Below are 21,987 nucleotides of genomic sequence, written 5' to 3'. Positions count from 1 at the left end.
GTACCACAGTATGACTTGCTGATTGGGCTTCATGGAATTTTTTTTGTTTGGCCCGCAGTGTCTCATATGCAGGTTGAAAACCCCTGCTTTAGACCAAGTTAATAGTCTTCTGAGATTCCTCCACGTGGGTGAATTCCCTTTTAATGATGAGAGTTATTTTTCATGGAAAGACGTCAGAGATATAAGAAGGACCTACCTTTATTTTTCGGGTGAGTCGGTTTCAGATGAAGCCCTGAGGACCTCCCCAAGCAAAAATTTTGATTCTTTTAGCCTTCAAAAAGCGTTTCCAAAATTGACGGAAGATGATTGAAGCACGATTCAAATATTTCCACTTTATTTTTAGATTTTTTTAAAATTCTCGTCACATACGGGGAGGGGGTGTAGTATATATATAACCCCCCCCCCCTCCCGAGTATCTTTCAAGGGAGGGGGGAATCAGTATGCTTTGTTGGGGGATGGCGAAAAAGAAGTTGGGACCGCTGGAAAAAGCAGAGGTGGCAGTTGTTGCCTTTTTCGAAATCGGCCGTCGATTTTAGAAACCAATTTCCATACGCTGCACGTGTAACCAACATCAAGGAACTGAAGACGAGAATCACACAGAAGTGATCAAGTCTGTTCCGCAATCGATGTTGAAATCCACGTGTGTGAGATAGAGCTGCTGGAAACCCCATATCATTGGTGTTGAAAATCATAATTTTCCTCAAGGACGCGTTACGATAACGGAGAAAAAATCTACATAATATGATATGTATGCCGATTCTAAGGCGCCTTACGTAAACGGTTCAATCTCATGCTATAATTTTATTGTGGGATATACCAAAAATAGCTATTCGCAGATGATCCATATCAGTGAATACAAATAAAATTACACATAAATTAGCATCCCGTTAACCGTGAAGGTCACCACTGTGTTTCGAATCTGAAAGATCTCTTACATCGACCGTGGATGTATGGAAGTAATATAATAATAGGTCACTTATGTATTTTTATTAGCGTCTAAATATAAACCGCATTCTATTGGTTAAAGAAATCATTAAACAAAAAAAGACGGAAAAAGATCGCCACTATAATTCCCAAATTTTTTAATTTTTTTCTTGCAAATGCAGTTCTTTGAAGTGTCTGTGAATTTAAATGATGAGTATTGAGAGAGAATTCCGTAAGTATAATTATATATATATATTTTTTTCAATATGTTCGTTCATTAACAAAAACTGCAAAATTTTAGAAAAAAAAAATGTTTATTGAATGCATTTTTGTTTCTGCTTTGATTCGAGCTTAGAAGAGAGTAAAATGAATTTTATTGTTTTAACCAATTGTTATACAATTTTATCTAACAATTCAATTTTATCATTGTTTAATTTAAGGGAATGTATTTTTTTGGTTATTAATTTTTTTCATTTTGAGTTTATAAGAGGAGCTTTGACGATTCAATTCCACGAGTTTGAGAAAGTCATTAAAATAATGGCTCTTGTTTGCTTTTCTAAAACAAAGAAACTTGCACTTTTTATAAATATTTAAAAAGTACCTGAAAGAATGCGGGAGGAAAAAATAAAATGATAGTAAATGTTGCTGTACAATGTCTTTCTATATGGGCCTTATACATTTTAACGGGACCAGAAAGCCTCTAAAAACTATGCTCTAGTTGGAATTGTGTTGGGGGGGGGGGGGAGGGTTGGTGCATGCAAATTTTCCAAAAAACAAATTTTCCAATTTTTCAAATTTTAAGTACTATGAAATTTTCTGCGTCTAACTGTGTTCAAGAATTTTGTTCTACCCGTAATAAATATTTTAATATGAACTGCTGTCAGGCATCACACATGCTGATGTCTTTCACTAAAATGCGTTTTTCTCAAAACTAAGTTTTTTGCGTTAGATAAATACATTTTTTTCAAACACCACTCATTCAAATGTCTTGAAACTTTGCGTGTCTCTCAACATTATGGTGTTATATACTTTGCCACGAGCTTTTAGGGGACTTTGATTGTTGGTTATTTTTTTTATCGAATTCTAACTCCAACAACAACATGCAACTTTTTCAAAAATTACTAAAATTTACCCATATGTTGCGCCATAAAAATTGTTTTAAATAATTTTAATAAAAAACTGCATAAATTGATATAGTTTAGGTTGTTTTAAAATCAATTATGGGTCCGTATAGTACATCGAAGAAATTCCGCAGCTTTAAGCATTTTTGGAAACAGAAATAGGCAGAAATAGATAACTTGAAGTTCGGGAGGGGGACCGAAATACCTAGCGCCCCTTAAAAAAAAGGGGAAAATTTTTTCGTTTCTATGTTTCTTTAAATCTAGATTTATTTATTTCATGAAGTCGCGCAGGAAGTGGCCATATTGGTTAACTTAGACACGGTTTGCATGTCCCTCAAAGAAAGAGGGAGATGTCACGTGATCCAAAAAGCCTCATTGAAGAACTCCCGGGCAGCGCCGGGTATTATAGCTAGTTCACTATATAGCCGAGTAAATCAAACTTAATTCGCCCTTGCCATCAATGACTTGATTTATCTCCTCCTTGCAGGTGAACTTGTTTCTGTTTTCCCTTTATCAGTTACTTTTCTGCTCGACAGTAAATCAGATGCATATCAGCGTATTCTTCTTTCGTGTAGTCAGCCATCACGAAACTCATTGAAAGACAATTAACTGCTACACGTGCTTACTACCGCAATATCGCTAATTTATGTCGTCCGCAACGCTATAATCCTACCCCATCTGTGTTTTCTGTGGTTCCCAACTTCAATGCGCGAATGCGAGCCGATCTCCCCTTTAAAAAGTCTCGCCACAGAGACAAAAACACCGACAAACAGCACAAATTCAATCATAACACATCACTCACTTCACTTCTGAAATATAGATGGCGGCACTGAAAAATCAAAAATAACACTACATACGCATTCAGACTGTTAGGTACACACACAGTTACACTTCCGGCACAATACACTAGGTAGTAAATTGCCCATAGATGGTGATAGACCGGAGTTGTGCTCGGTTTGAAAGAAAGAAAGAAAGATCCTACCCCAGCGCATGCGTTTCGCGACGCTGCTTACTTCAGATATGGTAAGTGAACCCACGAACGCATTCAGCGATCAACTGACATCCACCTTTCGTATCCTCTGGACTCAGATCCTGCATGCGTTTTACGCGATTTTCACCCTCTCAACGTGGTTTGCGACACCTTGTTCCAGTGCAATTTTTGTTCCTCTTGATGCCTACGAACAACCTATTTATTTTGAAAAGGTCTTCTTCAACTTTTTTTAATAAATTTTCCATTTCCATCTCCTCTACATACAGTACTGTATCATCGGCAAAAGATATTAAGTTTCCATTTAGTTCTAGTTTACAAAATTCGTTTATATATATGAGGAAAAGTACAAGTCCCAGAACTGATCCCTGAGGTACGCCTTTTTTTACTTCCAAGAATGTACTAATTTTTTCATTTATTTTAACTGCTTGTTGTCTATTGTAATAATATGTTTCAAACCATTTCGATATATTGCCACGTATGCCAGCTGAGAAAAGTTTCTTAGTTAGGATATTAAGGTCAACGTAATCAAAGGCTCGTTTAAGATCTAGGAATACGGTTATTGAGTATTTGTTTAAGTTATATCCATTGTTTAAACGATTACATAAATCAATTATAGCCATTTCTGTATTTTTTTTTCTTTTGGAATCCGTATTGGTTGGTGGCAAAAAAATTTTGATGATTTAAGAAATTTAGAAGTTGTTTTTTTATACATTTTTCCATAACCTTTGGAAAACTGGTAGAATAGAGATTGGTCTGTAATTTATTAAGTCGGTTGCATCTCCTTTTTTGTAAATTGGGTGTACCAGGGAATATTTGAGTTCCGGATAAAAAAGTCCATTTGATATTGATGAATTTATGAGATTTCTTACTACGTCTAAATGGTATGTTGAAATAATTTTAATCATTTTAGGGGTAATTTCATCGTATCCACTTGATTTGTTTTCTTTTATTTCTTTAATTACATCATTTATTATTGCATCAGAGGTTTCAAAATAAAACATAGAATTACTTGCGTTATTATTATTTGTTTGTGCTGTGAAAAAATAATGTTCATTTTCTTCTACATGCTCCAAATTTCTGTTTATGAAATCGACATTGAATCTTTCAGCCATATCTGAAGCATATTGGAATTCTGGTAATATGTTGTTGTTTATATTTTTGTTCAAAATGGTTTTGAACAAAATTTATAACAGAAAACATTAACGAAGCAGCGTAACCCATGTTTCAATAGAATTTTCGTCTTTCAGGAAAAGTATCCCCGATGATGACCCCATTGCAAAATATCGTCAAGCTGACGTTTCTGCTTGTATGCATGAATGCATTTGTTCAAAGTGGAACGAGTAGCAAAACGACGGAGCAGTTTTAGCATCATACGGGGACATCATAGTAGCTTCCATCAATTTCCGGATCGGTGTTTTTGGTTATTTTACAGCATCCATAGAAAGCGCCAACGGCAATATGGCGATGTATGATCAAGTGTTAGCCCTGAAATGGATCAATGAGAATGCTGGTAACTTTGGAGGAGACAACAATCGGATAACATTATTCGGTGGAAGTTCTGGAGCTATAACAGTGAGTGTTTTAATGCTTTCTCCATACGCTCAAAATCTCTTCAAACGAGGAATCGTTGAAAGTGGATCGGCACTTATACCTCTTTTCTTCGACGCACCTACGTCTCAAGCGAAAATGTCCAACTCCTTAGCTGTTCTAGTTGGTTGCGCTGGAGACAATGTTAGTATCACTACTGATCCTGGAAAAGTTGTAAACTGTCTAAAAAAATTACCTGCATCTCGGCTATCACAAGCAGAAGGGTTTATAAAAATTACGTCGGGAATTACATCATTTTTTCCTATTTATGGTGACGAGGTAATTCCTTTGGAAACATCAGATGCGTTAAGACGTCTGCAGTTCAAAGGAAAAGACGTACTTATGGGTATAAATGCAGATGAAGGATCCTTTTTCCTGACAGCAGCATTTCCAGAATACTTTGGCATATATGGGATTGGCAGCGTTGAAAGAATCAGCAAGTCACTAGCCTATTCACTGATATTAGGGGTATCTAAATTTGTTGGCCAAGAAAATGTACAAGAAATCGCCGACTACTACACGAAACGTCTGAAGACCAGAGATTATAGAAAAACCGTGTATGATGTCCTCGGTGACTTTATGGTCAGCTGTGGCACAGTTCTTTACGCAGACTTGCATTCTTTAAAAGCTGAGAAAACGTATTTTTACCTATTCTCGCATATGTCTAGTCAAAAGTTTACTGCCGATTGGATGGGAACCACTCATAGCTCTGAACTCGAATACGTTTTCGGTGTACCACTTAGGAAAGGGTCCAATTACACAGAAGAAGAGAAAGAACTCAGCCGAAGGATCATGAGTAGATTCACCGCATTCGCCAAAACTGGGTGAGTAACTGAAATTTCTTTTTAAGACGTCTGCAGTTCAAAGGAAAAGACGTACTTATGGGTATAAATGCAGATGAAGGATCCTTTTTCCTGACAGCGGCAACACCGGAACCATCATGGCCGCACACACGTTTTTCGTGCTCCGTGATTTATCTTTGCGAAATTTTTATTTGATTTTGTTACTCTGTTTTTTTTTTCACTTGTTCTGCCGATCATGTTAAGCTTGTTCCAAGTATGTTACACATAGGGCTGGATATGCCCCAGAATACGCAGATTTACGAGTCTTCACTGCTCTCATCATGCCGGAGATTGAGGTTCGATAGCACTAATCGGCGACGTCTGCATGGAGGGGGCCCCATACTGCTAACGTTTTGGATGATTTTTTTGAGCGCCTGGCTGGTCAAAATTTTATTGATAAGAGCAGGTGTGGAACAAAATCCCGGACCCCTTTCCATGCCCCCGCAAGAAAAGCAGAAATTAACGGACAGTGTTGGGGAGGATCCTCTGTCGGAAGCCGAAACCCCACTAGCCTCAATTTTGAAACCTCGAAAAAACTTGGTCCGATCACCGTCGGAATCCGATCTCCAGAATAAGCGTCTGAAAGGATTATCGCAAACTCCAACCAAATCCAGAAATCAAGCAGCTACTATGGATTTCAACACTCCTCTACTGCTGCTTGAACTAAAAACTCTTGTTCCACAAAACGGAGCGGCGATCTGCCATATGAGTGATAAAGTGGACCGATTTGAATCATGCTTGCTAGAAATAAACGGAAAACTCGCCACTGCTGCTCAAGATAGACAAAAGTTGAGGGTGGAGTGCGATGCTCTAAAATCTGAAGTTTGTGAGCTAAAAAACCGCTTCGATGCTGTTGAAAACTACTCCCGGAAAAATAATCTAATCTTACATGGCCTAAACATTCAATCAAATAGTTCTTCCGATCAATGTATTGCAACATTCAGAGACTATATTGAAAAGGATTTGCTGATCAACAATTCCAAATCATTCTTGATTGACACTGCGCATCCCCTCCCATCTCGTGTAGGCAAACGAACCCGCATCCCACTTATTGTGAAGTTGATGTGTCGTGAGGATAAAAATCGTATTCTTCAAAGATTTCGTGAAGTGCGGAAAAACCGATCTCCAGGTGCCAACAGTGCTCTGGAAGTGTCCGTCACCGAGGATTACTGTTTCAACACGAGAGTGATTCGTCGCCATCTCATCGACGCAATGAGAACTGCCATACAAGATGGAAAGAATGTTCACCTCAAAACGGATACTCTACGGATAGACAATGTTTGGTACACATACGATATGAGCTCCGGCTGTCTCGTTGAACTAGAGAAACCAACCGCCCAAGCCGAAACTCGAGCGTGAGAATCTTCGGGACCGGACCCCGATCGACCTCGATTGTTGAACTTGCGACCGATCGTCCAGGCTTGTTATACGAATTTTCGAACTATCTTTTATTGGAATGTTTGCGGTCTTCTTTCTAAACTATGTGATCAAGAATTCGTCACTCGTCTGGTCAGGTATGACGTATTCGCTTTATCTGAAACGTGGATATATCAAAATTTCTCTTCTCCTAATCTTTGGAATAATTATAACCTAATTACGGTAGATGGTGCGAAGTCGCGATACGGCCCACCTTACGGTGGCCTTTTTAATGGCTATAAAAAAAGATTTAGGAACGCCTAGAATTTTACTTAAAAATGAATTTTCAATATTTGCAAAATTGAATAGCACCCCCTCTCTTGCTCAATCGTGGCCAGTTGGTGATAGGTTTACTATATATACCCCCATATAGCTCAAACAATAATTCACTTTCTGAGTCATTGATATTTTGTGAAAATCTTTCATATTTGGGTTCAAATTTCTTGGTGGGTTGTAAATTTCTTAACGCACGTTGCAGATCTCAGATATCTTGGTGCTCAACCACAAATCATCAATACAGCCGCCAAAGCTTGGACGGAGAAATTAACAAACGCGGAAAAATTTTAATTAACAGCTGTATTCAAAATAATTGGCAACTTTTTAACGGTAATTTTCACGGGGATAGGGAGGGCAAATTTACGTACTCGTCCGTAAATGGATCGAGCATAGTGGATTATGTATTCTCAACGGAGGAATTTGCACAATCAGAAATTAATGATTTTAAAGTACTAGATTGGACTGAGAATCAGATCATTTCCCATTACAGACGAGTTTTTTTACAGTGTGAAAATAGTATGGATCCTCAATTCCCGGAGATGTTCTCCAAAAAATATCGTTGGGCCCCTGAAAGGGCACCTCAATTCAAATCTTATCTGAGCTGGGACTGGATTAACCTGACTCAACTTGAGAGCTCGAGTATTCACTTGTACGATAATCTGGTAAAAATTTTCAATGACGTTGCATCGAAGTGTGATTTAATTGTCAAAAAGAGTCGATCGCCCAATTTCCGGAGAGCAAAGTGGTTTGACAAAGATTGTGTCCTGGCTAAGCGTGCACTTCGGAAAGAAACTCGCAATTTCCGCCAGAGCCAGAACTTTCAGGCTCTTTCTAGAGCTAAAAAATACTATAATAATATTTGTAAACTTAAGAAACCGCTTTTTTCCAAAACTTGAAGGATAAAATATCTTTCTCTAACGGTAAGGACTTTTAGGATTCTATAAATGTCTTTCGGAAAAAAAGAGCCCCTGGTGCCGATATCACGGTAGATGAATGGTTCAACCAATTTGAATCAGTTTTTTCAAAAGAAACAACCTCAATCACTCGACTCTCACTCTCAATGAACCGAAATGATCCATTTCTAGACTCAGATATATCAATCGTAGAGATGAAATTAGTAGTGGGCTATTTAAAATTAAAAAAGTCGCCTGGAAGTGACGGAATACTCAATGAATTCATCATAAATTCTCCGGAAATTATTTTAGAAAAAATCGTATGCCTTTTTAATTAATATTGTGTCTACTGGTATATGTCCGACAGCATGGAGCGAGGTCATTGTAAGTCCCATTTTCAAAAAAGGTGATAGAAACCTCCCGCATAACTATAGACCTGTCTCTCTCTTAAATTCTATGGAACGTATTTTCTCGTCTATATTGGCCAAGAGACTGGAGCTTTGGTCCGATCGCAACAGTGTTTTGCCGGAAAACCAATGCACATTTCGGAGGGGCAGGGGGGTGCCTTGACCATGTCTTCACTTTAAACTCCCTTATCCAGTTGCACACACGTCAGAAAAAGGGTAAACTCTACACATGTTTTGTTGATCTATCTCAGGCATTCGACTCCTTGGACCGCTCATTATTGTGGAGTAAACTCTATTCACTTGGTGTCAGCTCCAATTTTTTGACCATCTTCTGCGGTCTCTTTGGCAATGCTAAAGCTAAGATAAGATCAAGCTAAGGCCTTACAAGCTCAATAGCCATAACTAACGGTGTTTTGCAGGGGGATCCGTGCTCCCCACTCATTTTTGCCTTATACATAGCAGGCCTTGATAATATCTTTAGTTCCGAAGTTTCAGGTCTTTCAATTGGCCATAAGAATGAACTACACAGCCTACTTTACGCGGATGATATTGTATTATTGGCAAAAAATGCCGCATCTCTTCAGAAAAAAATTAACTTACTTGCTCTGTACTTTGGGAAACTAAAGTTACGAGCGAATTTGAACAAAACTAAAATAATGATTTTTAGAAAGGGCGGCAAACTGGCTGGTGGAGACCATTTTATGTGGGAAGGCGAAAATTTAGAAATTGTGAACGAATATAACTATTTAGGTGTTATTTTTTCATGCTCGGGTTCTTTCCGGAGAAATACTAATCGTGTTGTGGCCAAAGCTAAGGTGGCTGCGGGTGGAGTTATTCAGATACTCGGCAAATCACACAACTCATCTATTCCTGTGGCATTAAGACTATTTGATTCTTTGTCAAGGTCTGTTATAAATTATGCTGCCCAATCTGATCACTGGTCACACATTGAAAAAGTGCAACATTTGTTTCTCCGTAAGTTATTCGCAACGTCCAGATATTGCCCCGGCTATATTCTCAGACTTGAATCAACCAGACGTCCAATATCAATTTCTCATCTAAAAAATACCCTCTTTTTCTGGTACAAAATTTTAATGCTCCCAGATAACCGACTCCCCAAGATCTGCTACAATGCCCTTTTAAAACGCCCTCCACTGCATAATGGCAGCAACTGGGCTTTTGATATTTTGAATTTGTTATATACAATTGGACTCCCGTTCGTTTGGGATCCGCAGGTCGCACCTGCGCGCTCAGGAAATATTTTCCTAACATTATTACAAGATACATAGACCTAACAATTCAAAACGATCTTTCATCAATTTCGAGATCAACTAGATACACTCACTACAATGAAACATTTTTCACTATCACATCAGAAAATTATCTGTTTTTTAATATCCCCATATCCTGGAAACGCTTGATTTTTCAAATTAGGACGGATAGTGGTTTTTTACGTGTTCCAAGTGGATGTGTCATACTTAGTCCTGGCGAGAATCGCCCTAACTGTAACTATAACTTTAGTCATTCCTTTGACGTATTTCATATTATTTTTGAATGCCCATTGTTTAATTTGCAGAGAGCTGTCTTGTTAAAATCGTGTATTTTTCGCAATCCAACCAGCCAAATCTAATTTTTAAAATTTCGCACCTCTCTGAATATCAAATTGAAAAATTGTTTTATTTTTTTATTGATATTGTGAAATTCCTGAATTTTTTAAATTGAAGTGTATGTGTGTGCGTGTTCTATGTCCGACGACTGGTATTCTAATGATTTGTAATTTATTACTTGTCTATTTTATTTTTTGTATGCCATCCTTGCATGGGTCTGGCCCCATAAGCAAATAAATTATTATTATTTGTTTGTGCTGTGCAAAAATAATGTTCATTTTCTTCTACATGCTCCAAATTTCTGTTTATGAAATCGACATTGAATCTTTCAGCCATATCTGAAGCACATTTGGAATTCTGGTAATATGTTGTTGTTTATATTTTTGTTCAAAATGGTTTTGAACAAAATTTAAAACAGAAAACATTAACGAAGGAGCGTAACCCATGTTTCAATAGAATTTTTTTTGTGTTTCGTCTTTCAGGAAAAGTATCCCCGATGATGACCCCATTGCAAAATACCGTAAAGCTGACGTTTCTGCTTGTATGCATGAATGCATTTGTTCAAAGTGGAACGAGTAGCAAAATATTGCAAACAAACTCCGGGCCTGTTCGAGGAGTAGCATTAACTGCATCAGGCACCGAAGTGGATGCTTACCTCGGAATTCCCTATGCTCTTCCACCGGTTGGCGATCGCAGGTTCCGGAGACCAGTTCCAATCACCCCATGGTCCAATATTTATAATGCCACAATGAAACCACCACCATGCTATCAAAATATAACCCAAGAAGCATATCATACTCCAAAGAAAAATAATCTGACCGAGGATTGTCTTTATCTCAATATCTGGGTACCACGTTCTCGTACGGAAAATTCTGAAGCAAAAGCCATCATGGTCTATATTCATGGGGGAGCATTCAACTCCGGATCTACGGATATGGATCAATACGACGGAGCAGTTTTAGCATCATACGGGGACATCATAGTAGCTTCCATCAATTTCCGGATCGGTGTTTTTGGTTATTTTACAGCATCCATAGAAAGCGCCAACGGCAATATGGCGATGTATGATCAAGTGTTAGCCCTGAAATGGATCAATGAGAATGCTGGTAACTTTGGAGGAGATAACAATCGGATAACATTATTCGGTGGAAGTTCTGGAGCTATAACAGTGAGTGTTTTAATGCTTTCTCCATACGCTCAAAATCTCTTCAAACGAGGAATCGTTGAAAGTGGATCGGCACTTATACCTCTTTTCTTCGACGCACCTACGTCTCAAGCGAAAATGTCCAACTCCTTAGCTGTTCTAGTTGGTTGCGCTGGAGACAATGTTAGTATCACTACTGATCCTGGAAAAGTTGTAAACTGTCTAAAAAAATTACCTGCATCTCGGCTATCACAAGCAGAAGGGTTTATAAAAATTACGTCGGGAATTACATCATTTTTTCCTATTTATGGTGACGAGGTAATTCCTTTGGAAACATCAGATGCGTTAAGACGTCTGCAGTTCAAAGGAAAAGACGTACTTATGGGTATAAATGCAGATGAAGGATCCTTTTTCCTGACAGCAGCATTTCCAGAATACTTTGGCATATATGGGATTGGCAGCGTTGAAAGGATCAGCAAGTCACTAGCCTATTCACTGATATTAGGGGTATCTAAATTTGTTGGCCAAGAAAATGTACAAGAAATCGCCGACTACTACACGAAACGTCTGAAGACCAGAGATTATAGAAAAACCGTGTATGATGTCCTCGGTGACTTTATGGTCAGCTGTGGCACAGTTCTTTACGCAGACTTGCATTCTTTAAAAGCTGAGAAAACGTATTTTTACCTATTCTCGCATATGTCTAGTCAAAAGTTTACTGCCGATTGGATGGGAACCACTCATAGCTCTGAACTCGAATACGTTTTCGGTGTACCACTTAGGAAAGGGTCCAATTACACAGAAGAAGAGAAAGAACTCAGCCGAAGGATCATGAGTAGATTCACCGCATTCGCCAAAACTGGGTGAGTAACTGAAATTTCTTTTATAACAATGATTGCAAGTTCAAAACGCTGTTTATTAATTTCACATACTCCATGATTTCTCTTTTATGTAAGATACGGATTATGAAACATCTGATTTCTTGGTGCGGATTATAGAGCGCTGCATATTAGCCGAAAGATATTTTTCCGTCCTGACCATATTTTGCTGGGACAACAAATGTCACATGACACACCCGTTCTGCACCCTTTATACGTGCGGTCGTGACTTTTTCAAAGTGCAATAAATTTCTTTTAGTCCTCTGTACATCAAAATGCATGAAGAAAATATCACTTGATAAGATTTATGAAACCCGGAGCTGTATGAACATTTTAAACACTTTTGAAGAAATTAGTTTACTCACCTTATTTTTTGTTTTATTTGGAGATCATCTAAAACACAGCCAAAACAGTGGGGTTTTTTTTTCTCCGCTGGGGTACGTAAACGGGGCCCATGCAGCACCTCCTAAAGGCCCCTGCAGTGTTTGTCATAAACCGTCATTCAGACTATCTAGCAAGTGTGCCGCATTTTAAAACACAGCATCCTATTTCGTTTCTTCTTAATTTGGCGTAGAAGTTTTCCTGACTGGCTCACAAATGCCACATAGTGATTGGATGTGGGGCACTGAAATCGCCAATTCTGTGCCCGATCATTTCTTTTCCTCACAACGATGATACTATTTCAAACCATTAGTGAGATTGGTTGGAAGTGAAGGCGTTGTCTATTGGTGGTCGACTCGCTTTCGTTAGGGAAAATATATTATCTATATCCTCCCTTGGGTTCGAATCCCGGACCCTGACAACAACCTTCACGATGGTAGACGATCATCTTACCTACACTACAACGACGATACTGTCGCGTGCAGGAAATTTTTTTCCCTGAATATTCTGAGGGAAAATGGACTACTTGCTGACGTCACAAGCAGACTGCGGAGGCCTTCTATCTCTAAGAGTAACTCGTAATTCATGTGAATGGTGTTTTTAAAATTAACCCTTTAAACGGTTTCTTACCGATCAGCATCATAACTTGCCACGGAGGAAAACACTAAACCCTGTGCAAAATGCTACTTCTTTTCACAAGAAGATTATTCTTTTTATCCCATTTTATGCAGGTGATAAGGAGCCCTCCCCAACTCTCTGATAATAACAAAAGGAAACACAAACGAGGAACAGAATTACTCTGAATTTTTATATTATTTATACTGCACGTATATTCCTATTCTACTCCGAAGGGGAAAGAGAAAAACCGTTTCTCTCTCCTTCTCTTATCGAACTTCAAAACAAAAGCTGACTGGCAGTTGGTGTGACAGGTTGTAAAAATTATAAACAATATATACACATGATAAAATATTATACAATGCCCGTAAAGAATACTTATGGTTGTCTTATTCTAAGAATGTCGATAGCTTCTGGATTTACCTCAACATGTTTATCGTATTTCATTTTAAACGTGTCAATTGTGTTTGAATTTACTACCTCCGGGGGTAAGCTATTCCATTTATTAACAACCCTAAGAGAAAAATTCCCTGCGACACCATAACCTTGCATTGTCCCTCACCAATCGATACTGGTGTCCCCTTGTAAAAGCAGTCGATTGGCGGTGTACTAAAAGTTCATGGTCTATCCTATCCATCCCATTGAAAATTTTGAACACTTCGATCATATCTCCCCGACACCTGCGTTCATCCAATGCAAACATATTAAAATAATGAAGTCTCTCTTCATAACTCAAGCCCCGTGTGCCAATAAGGACACGCGTAGCTCTTCTCCGCACCCCTTCAACCAAGTCTATGTCCCTCTGTAGGTATGGTCTCCAAAACCTTACAGCATACTCCAGTCCAGGACGAACTAAATGAGAATTCCCAAATCGGTGAGTGAACAACCGTGGGTTGTTCGAACCAAAATGAGCGACTATGCACTTATCAACGCTAAACGTGATGCTCCATTCATTTGCCCATGCTGCAATCCTGTTTAAGTTGGTCTGGAGCAACTCCCTATCGCTTTGATTCCCGATTACGCCCATTAGCTTCACATCATCTGCGAATTTTATAGTAATCCCATCGATACCCTGATCGAGTTTACCGATAAAAAGTGAAAAAAAGTATGGGGCCAAGGACACTTCCTTGAGGAACTCTACTTGTGACGCCTGTCCAATCAGGCGCCACAAGTGTGCCAAGCCTAACATGAAAGTTTGTAGTTCCAGGTTTGCGTGATCGTATGAGCATTTGCTGTGGGCCGCAGCAACACTTAAACTATACCTAATTTCAGTATACACGCACTCATCTCATCGGCTGTATCTCGATTTTTCTCATCTCTCTTGTCCGAATAAAGAACACGCACACCTTTTTATAATCAGAACTATTGCATTACGTTATTCTCTAATCTAACGTAATTAACATGCATTAGCTTTTAGAGAATGCAATTTCCATTGATATGCTGAATCTGTATGACGTTTTCATTGTCGTTTTCAGATCTCCCGACGTGCCAAATGGTTTGAGGTGGCCAAAGTATAGCTACGAATACCCCGTGTACCTGGAATTGAGCCAAGAAGAAAAAATCAAAATGCACCCAAATCGACGATGCGAATTTTGGCGAGACAGATTTCGAGCAAAAATATAGACAAAAAAATCTGTTGAATCTATGACTGCAGATAGTTATTTGTAGTATAATTTTCAAGTATTTTCTACTGTTTTCATCCATCCCTTTGTGTCGTTTTGATATATGTTATTTTAATATAAAACGCCGAAAATGTGAGTTGAATGTATTGGAAACATTAATATCAAATTTCACTGTACAGTTTAGAAGCATTACCAAATAAACGTATGTATACACTTTTTAGAGATATCATAGCAGTTTTTCCTTATACGAGTTAAGGTCACCCTCAGGGCCGGACTTGTGCAGGTGCGATCGCAACGGGCCGCAAAATCTTAAGGGACGTAAAACTGAATTTTATTATATTTTATTACGTAATAATATTCCCCCCCCCCGTATATGGTGCTATTCAAAATATTTTGTCATGTATCAGACATTATTGTGTTTCGCGTATGTTTCGTTTACATGAGGCTCCCTATCCATCTGAACTACCCATGCATTAAGGCGGCCCTGCACTGTGGAACCTACTCGGAAAGATTCTTTGGCAGGCCGCGTAAATTGGTTTTCGTTGAATGTATAGAACAAAAGTGAGTTAATCTCTGCGTCTAATCCCTATCATATCTGTCGTGAAGGACGCCGCATGCATTTAAAAAAAGTGTTAGAGAGGGCCACAAAACTGTTTTTGCATCGGGCCGCTAGATGATCAAGCCCGGCCCTGGTCACGCTAACCAAGAACAAATCTCGGTACAAAAGTAATTGGTGGTCTCTTCGTGAAATGAATAAAATATATAATCTTTACAAACACAATATTCATCCTCACAATCGAATTAAGAGTGTTTCATAGTTTTAAAATTATAAAAAAAAAATTTATATACAGTCAAACTCGGTTGTAACGACATTGAATTACCTATGGAATTTTGCCATTAAAACCACGGTGTTGTTACAACCGAGTTGACGTTCTTAAGATATTTTTTGGCGAAAAATATAATCAGATGTGATAAAATACTAAGTACGAAGTTCTAAATTTTTTTTTATGATTGTTGTAGCCATATTTGATCGAGAAAAATGCGAGAAAAATGCCGCAACACGACGTGGCATGGACTCGACTAATGTCTGAAGTAGTGCTGAAGGTAATTGACACTATGAATCATGCATGCCTGTCCATAAATCTGTAGGAGTAAGAGGGGGTGGAGATCTCTTCTGAACAGCACGTTGCAAGGCATCCCAGATATGTTCAATAATGTTCATGTCTGGGGATTTAGGTGGCCAGCGGAAGTGTCTAAAGTCATAAGAGTGTTCCTGGAGCCACTTTGTAGCAATTCTGGACGTGTGGGGGATCGCATTGTCCTGCTGAAATTGTCCAAGTCCGTCGGAATGCACAATGGACATGAATGGGTGCAGGTGATCAGACAGGATGCTTACGTACCTGTCAGAGTCGTATATAGACGTATCAGGGGTCCCATATCACGCCAACTGCACACGCCCCATACCATCACAGAGCCTCCACCAGCTTGAACAGTCCCCTGTTGACATGTAGGGTCCATGGATTCATGAGGTTGTCTCCATACCCGTACACGTCCATCAGCTCGAAGCAATTGGAACCGAGACTCGTCAGACCAGGCAACGTGTTTCCAGTCCAATGTCGGTGTTGTCGGGCCCAGGCGAGGCGTAAAGCTTTGTGTCGTGCAGTCATCAAGGGTACACGAGTGGGCCTTCGGCTCCAAAAGCCCATATCGATGATGTTTCGTTGAATGGTTCGCACGCTGACACTTGTTGATGGCCCAGCATTGAAATCTGCAGCAATTTGCGGAAGGGTTGCACGTCTGTCACGTTTAATGATTCTCGTCAGTCGTCCCGTTCTTGCATGATCTTTTTCCGGCCGCAGCGGTGTCGTAGATTTAATTTTTTGCCGGATTCCCGATATTCACGGTACACTCGTGAAATGGTCGTACGTGAAAATCCAAATTTCATCGCTACCTCGCGCGGAGATGCTATGTCCCATCTCTCGTGCGCCGGCAATAACACCACGTTCAAACTCACTTAAATCTCGATAACCTGCCATTGTAGCAGCAGTAACCGATCTAACAACTATGCCAGACACTTGTTGCGTTATATAGGCGTTGCCGACCGCAGCGCCGTACTCTGATTGGTTCCATATCTCTTTATTTGCATACGCATGCCTGTACCAGTTTTTTTGGCTCTTCAGTTTATATGTTTTGAATAGTGGTCACATGTGCCAATGAGCAAATCGGAATGTCAAATATGTCATAAGCATTCTTTCTAACGTTAAGTAAGAAATGGAAAAACACACGCACACATTACCTGGATGTGAATAACAATCCTAAGAATTTTTCGGGAGAATGTCAGTGAAACGGAAACAAAAGCCCCGTTTACACGTGCAATAAAATATCCCGGGAAGTTAGCCGTAACAATTATTTTCGCTACAACCCGTTTACATGGCGTTTAGTTTATGCCGGTATTTCCCCCCCCCCCTCTTCTTTTTGGAAGTCGTCACTGGTTACGTGGGTTGGTTCAATTGTGGCTGACGAAAGAGCTTACAGTAGTTTCGAGGTTGGGGAGGATGCCGGAGTCACACCCACCATTATTCCGCAACAAGTATTGGTAAGTGATCTCCGGCCACTTTGCGAAATAGCCGTTCTAAGCCTGAATCATTTCTGAAATTCAGACGGACTTTGGACAGAACTCTCGGCTAATCCGCGAAGTGCCCGGCTCAGTCGCAAATCGGTCGCGATTCGGGCTATGGCAGTAACAGCCCTGTATATAGGTGTACTCATTGTCATAAGCAAAGGGGAGGGTTTGGGGTTCTGAGCCCCCCCCCCACCCCAAAGCCGAGGTGATAGTGTTATTTTGCAGGAAAAGACGTAAACCTTCCCCTGAGAAAAAAAAATTGAAATCCCCCCCCACTTCGAGAAAATTCTGCGTACGCCTATGGGTGTACTATACTCATAGATCCTTTTTCTCACTCTCTCTCTAATCTAATCTAATCTAATCTAATCTAATCTAATCTAATCTAATATTTCAACTTGCTTCGACACCTCTTAGTATGTGGTGCCCTGTGCAATTGCACAGGTCGCACAGTGCTAAGACCGCCATTGGCCGTATACTGTACTGGTGGCCTTTGTATATTATTCACGGTGTTATACCGTCACCTTTATTTTATTGGCACAAAGGATCCGTGAAACACAAAAGGTTTAGAACCCTGACTTATTTTATTTGTTTTAATTACACCGGGACATGGTCTCGAAAAGGTTGAAAACTAGCTCCCCAAAACCTGATTAAAGTTATTTTTAACTCAGCTTTCTATAAATTTCAGCGTCTATAAATAATAATGAAAGGATGTTTTCACTCTTCGCTGTTGATAACAGACACACAGCTCTCAGATCAACTGATAAGAAAATTCCATTTACTTTTCAATACATGTTGTATAGATCTCCTAAATAGCGTTCGAACGGCAACTGTAGCATGAAAATCACCGGCGGTAGATAGCCTGAAAGTGAGGACAACCAATAAGGACAGAGAAGCAGCATAAAATAAAGCATTTGATTGTGTTTCACAAATTTTCCACATGACCTTGTGGAGGACTAATCAGGCTGGGATCTCAGCCGAAGTGTGACGAATGAAACGAACATTAATGCTCTGGTGCACGGTAAAGTCCTTTTTCCTTGCCTAGCTCCGGGGATTTTCGTGCTACGGGTGCCATTCCAACGCTATTTAGTGTTTTTCAGTATGCAGATCGCATTCCAATACAAAAAACTTGGTGTTGCCATTTGATATTTTCGAAATTTTCTCACTGTAACCGTAACTGTTAGAGTGACACTGTTGTTTTCCATATCATTCTTGAGCGCATACCTCAAAATACCTTATGCCAAAATTTCATTCAGTTTCTGTGAATGGTACGATAGTTAGGGGCCCATATGTCGGGATAGTTTTTTTATAATCACCCCGTATATAAAATTGATCTTGTGTGTGTGTGTGTGTGTTCTCTCTCTCTCTCTACAAATCTACAATTTTAGATCGATCGTCGCTAAATTTTGCATAGATGCCAAATGGGACCCACTTGAACGATAGGCTACTTTAAAATCTCGCCAGAGCAGGGCAAATGCCCCAAATGGGCAAAAAACTGTCTTGCAACAATGGTTTTTGTGCCTCAACAATCACTTTCGGAATGTTTACTTTGGTTACCGTGGTTCCCTAGCAATGCGTTTCAGACGTGTATATGCCTTTACAATGGTTTGTCACTTCTCTAATCCTGTTAGTATATGCCTTTAGTTTATGTCTCTGTAGTGGTTTATCACTTTTTCAGTCCCCTCAGTAAAGAGGCTTTTTCAATAGACGCCATAATCATTATCAGCATCACTTTCAGGGTCAGGCAAGGATGATCCTCATAGAAATCAGTATTAAAATTGCCGATTTTACTGTAAAAATGCGGAAATTTAGTGGGATTTTCCACCACATCAATAATTTTTGAAAATTAAATTGAATTCTTGATTTTTGAAATATTGAGTTCATTTAGAGATACGAACCTTAGAAAATTCAATATGAAGTAATTAGCCGGATCTACTTTTGAGCTGCATATTCATGCAATATCAATGATTTCAATTTTTTATTTACATCTTCTCAAGCATGAAAATTAATGTCTCCGTATTGTCTTTTAATATTCAACTGCAGAAATTCATATAGGTTAGGATGTTTCAAAATGAATTATGGGCCCGTAAAGTACATCGAAGAAATTCCACAGCTTTAATTAAGCATTTTTGAAACAGAAACAGGCAGACGGATAACTTGAAGTTCAAGCGGGGAGGGGATCGAAATGCCTAGCTCCCCTTAAAACAGGAAAAAAATAATTTCTACATTTCTTTAAATCTAGATTTGTTTCTTTCATGAGTCACGCAGGAAGTCGCCATATTGGTTAACGTGGACACAGTTTGTATGTCCCTCAAAGAAAGAGAAGCCTAAAACACTAGGGGCCTAAGAATTGCATGCCAACAACTTTTCCAGTGGAGTTGTCAGTATAAACTTCCTATTTCAGCGGTTTTCAACTTTTTTTGACTCGCGGAGCCCTTTCTGGTATACAATTTCTATTCCGTAGCCCCGTAGAGGCCTATTTTTTATTTATTCATCAAAGTTACCGATTTATTTTATATTATTTAAGATATTTATATATATTTTTTTCAAATTTACTGGTTTTTTTTTAAATTTTTCTCGAGCTGCCGCGGAGTGCCCAAGGAGCCCCTAGAGCTCCACGGATCACCGGTTGGGAACCACTGCCCTATTTCATCATCAAAAAGTGGATCAATGCATTTAGGCAGACGCACCGATCCTGAATATTATCAACTAGGTAATGAAGCGTTACAGTAATTAGATACATGCGTAGATTTAGGTATTGCAATGAGCCGCATTCTGGATTTCACTGGTCATTATCATGTCATAGTCTGCAAAGCTAATAGAATTTCATATATGTTATGTACGGCACAACACACACGCGCAAGTGTAACGTTGTCATATGCTTTTTGTGTGTACGTCCGCCCGAATCTGGAGTTCTGTTCGCAAGTATGGAGCCCTTACAAAATCAAGGACATAAAGCTCCTCGAAAAGCCACAGACGTTGTTTACTAAACGAATAGCAGGCACATGAGCAGTTTATCTTATTCCTAGAGACTTCAATTTCTGGGTTTGCACTCGCTGGAATGGCGTAGAATCGCTACAAATCTGAAGATGTGCCACAAACTGGTCCACCAAATTGTTTGTCTACCAACGAGAGAACCTTTCTTCGAGATCATAGACAGGTGAATTAACCTATGGGTTCATCGCTTCTGAATATGAATACCTACGACTAGAAGGAATTGCTTTTTCCACGGATATATATGCCGTGTGGCGAGAACATGGAATAGTCTTCCATCGGAACTTGCAGGTGCCTCCTACGCAAGATTTGCTTCCGCTATTCAGGATTTCGATCTGACTCCGTAAGCGAAGTGCTACCTTTTCCGACTGTTATTATTTTTTTTATTTCCCAGTATAAGTGCATTGGGGCCGTTCAAGTATTACGTAAGCAAATTTTTAGCCACCCCCTCCCCCTCTTGTCAGTAAAAGTCAGCACAATGCTGACCCCCTCCCCCCCCCCCCTTGTCAGCAAAATTTCGTCATCAGCTCTCTGCACCTCTGAATCAATCCTAACTCATATTTTCATAAAGGGTGGTTGATGACGTAAGCATTATCCAACCCCCCTCCCCCCTTGTCATCAAAAGTCAGCAAATCGGATACCCCCCCCCCCCATCGATGATGACGTAATACTTGAACGGCCCCATTTCATTCCTTCTGGGGTTATTGTAAATAAACAAATATATACCGTGATTCAAAAACTGCATACGATATTGAGTACATATTTTTTCACACTAGACGAATTAATGCCATTGAATTAGTAGATAATATGGTTTATGGGCACCCAGTAGGAACCCCTGGTATGTGTTTTTTTCTTTTTTTTTTAGGTTGGGGATAAGCAGGGGCCCCCGGGAGAGGAGACACAATGATGACGATGGTTCACGGAACCTTTGCCCCCGATATTTCGCCTCCGACATTTCGTCCCCGACATCTCGCCCCTGGCACGTTTCATCCCCAGTACATTTGGCCCCCGGAAATTTCGCCCCTGACATCTCACCCCGGTACATTTAGCCCCCGGACATTTCACACCGGGAATTTCGCCCTGACCTTTCGCCTGCCCTGACCATATCAGTGACCCAGTGAGTGACCATATGAGTAAGTAATCAAGTAAATCGGAAATTTATTTCTGATATTTCGCCAGCCCTTATCGTACGCGTGACTCTATGAGTGAACATATGAATGATGGTACAAGTGACCAAGTGAGTGACCACATGAGTGATCAAGTGAGTTGGACATTTACTCGTGACATTTTGCTTCCCCTGATCGCATGAGTGACCAAGTGAATGAATACATGAGTGATCGAGTGAATTGAAAATTTATCCCCGGATATTTCACCTGCCCTGACCATATGAGTGACCCAGTGAGTGATCATATGAGTTATTCAGTGAGTAATCAAGTGAATCGGAAATTGACCCCCTGTCATTTTGCCTACCTTGACCGTACGCGTGACCGTATGAGTGAATATATGAATGATAGTGTGAGTGACCACACCGGTGTGAGTCGTAAATTTCGGAAAAATATTTTATGCTTAAACTGAAAATTCCAAATTCTTAGAATCCATTAAAGTGGGAGTCACTTGGTCACTCAGTGCTGCGTAACCACCTATAAAAAGGGAGGGGATGAGGAGGATC

At 39.7% G+C, this 21,987-nt stretch overlaps 3 protein-coding genes across 4 annotated transcripts in view; 2 read left to right on the top strand and 1 right to left on the bottom strand.

The window, feature by feature from the left end:
• LOC149063786 (uncharacterized) overlaps nt 1-21,987 on the bottom strand; it is a 471,413-nt gene that overhangs the window by 155,056 nt on the left and 294,370 nt on the right. The window lies entirely within an intron of this gene.
• Nucleotides 4,419-5,451, top strand: LOC149063790 (acetylcholinesterase-1-like). The gene has a single exon (XM_089255584.1). The coding sequence runs from the start codon at nt 4,495-4,497 to the stop codon at nt 5,449-5,451; it is 957 nt and encodes a 318-aa protein (XP_089111710.1). The 5' UTR covers nt 4,419-4,494.
• On the top strand, nt 8,407-14,828 carry LOC149063789 (acetylcholinesterase-1-like). Its single transcript, XM_089255583.1, has 3 exons — nt 8,407-8,428; nt 10,547-12,071; nt 14,558-14,828. Exons 1-3 carry the CDS (start codon nt 8,407-8,409, stop codon nt 14,703-14,705), a joined length of 1,695 nt encoding a protein of 564 aa, XP_089111709.1. The 3' UTR covers nt 14,706-14,828.

The sequence above is a fragment of the Pholcus phalangioides genome, unplaced genomic scaffold, assembly GCF_987345545.1.
Source record: "Pholcus phalangioides strain wild (caught in Gottingen) unplaced genomic scaffold, Ppha-v1.0 ptg000043l_1, whole genome shotgun sequence".
NCBI classification, from domain to species: domain Eukaryota; kingdom Metazoa; phylum Arthropoda; class Arachnida; order Araneae; family Pholcidae; genus Pholcus; species Pholcus phalangioides.
This window is presented reverse-complemented; position numbering and strand designations above follow the sequence as displayed.

Coding starts and splice junctions, on each gene's coding strand:
- LOC149063790 (XM_089255584.1), top strand. CDS start 4,495: ATGGCGATGTATGATCAAGTGTTAGCCCTGAAATGGATCAATGAGAAT.
- LOC149063789 (XM_089255583.1), top strand. CDS start 8,407: ATGTCCGACAGCATGGAGCGAG. Junction 8,429..10,546: donor GTCCGACAGCATGGAGCGAG/GTCATTGTAAGT, acceptor TTCGTCTTTCAG/GAAAAGTATCCCCGATGATG. Junction 12,072..14,557: donor ACCGCATTCGCCAAAACTGG/GTGAGTAACTGA, acceptor TGTCGTTTTCAG/ATCTCCCGACGTGCCAAATG.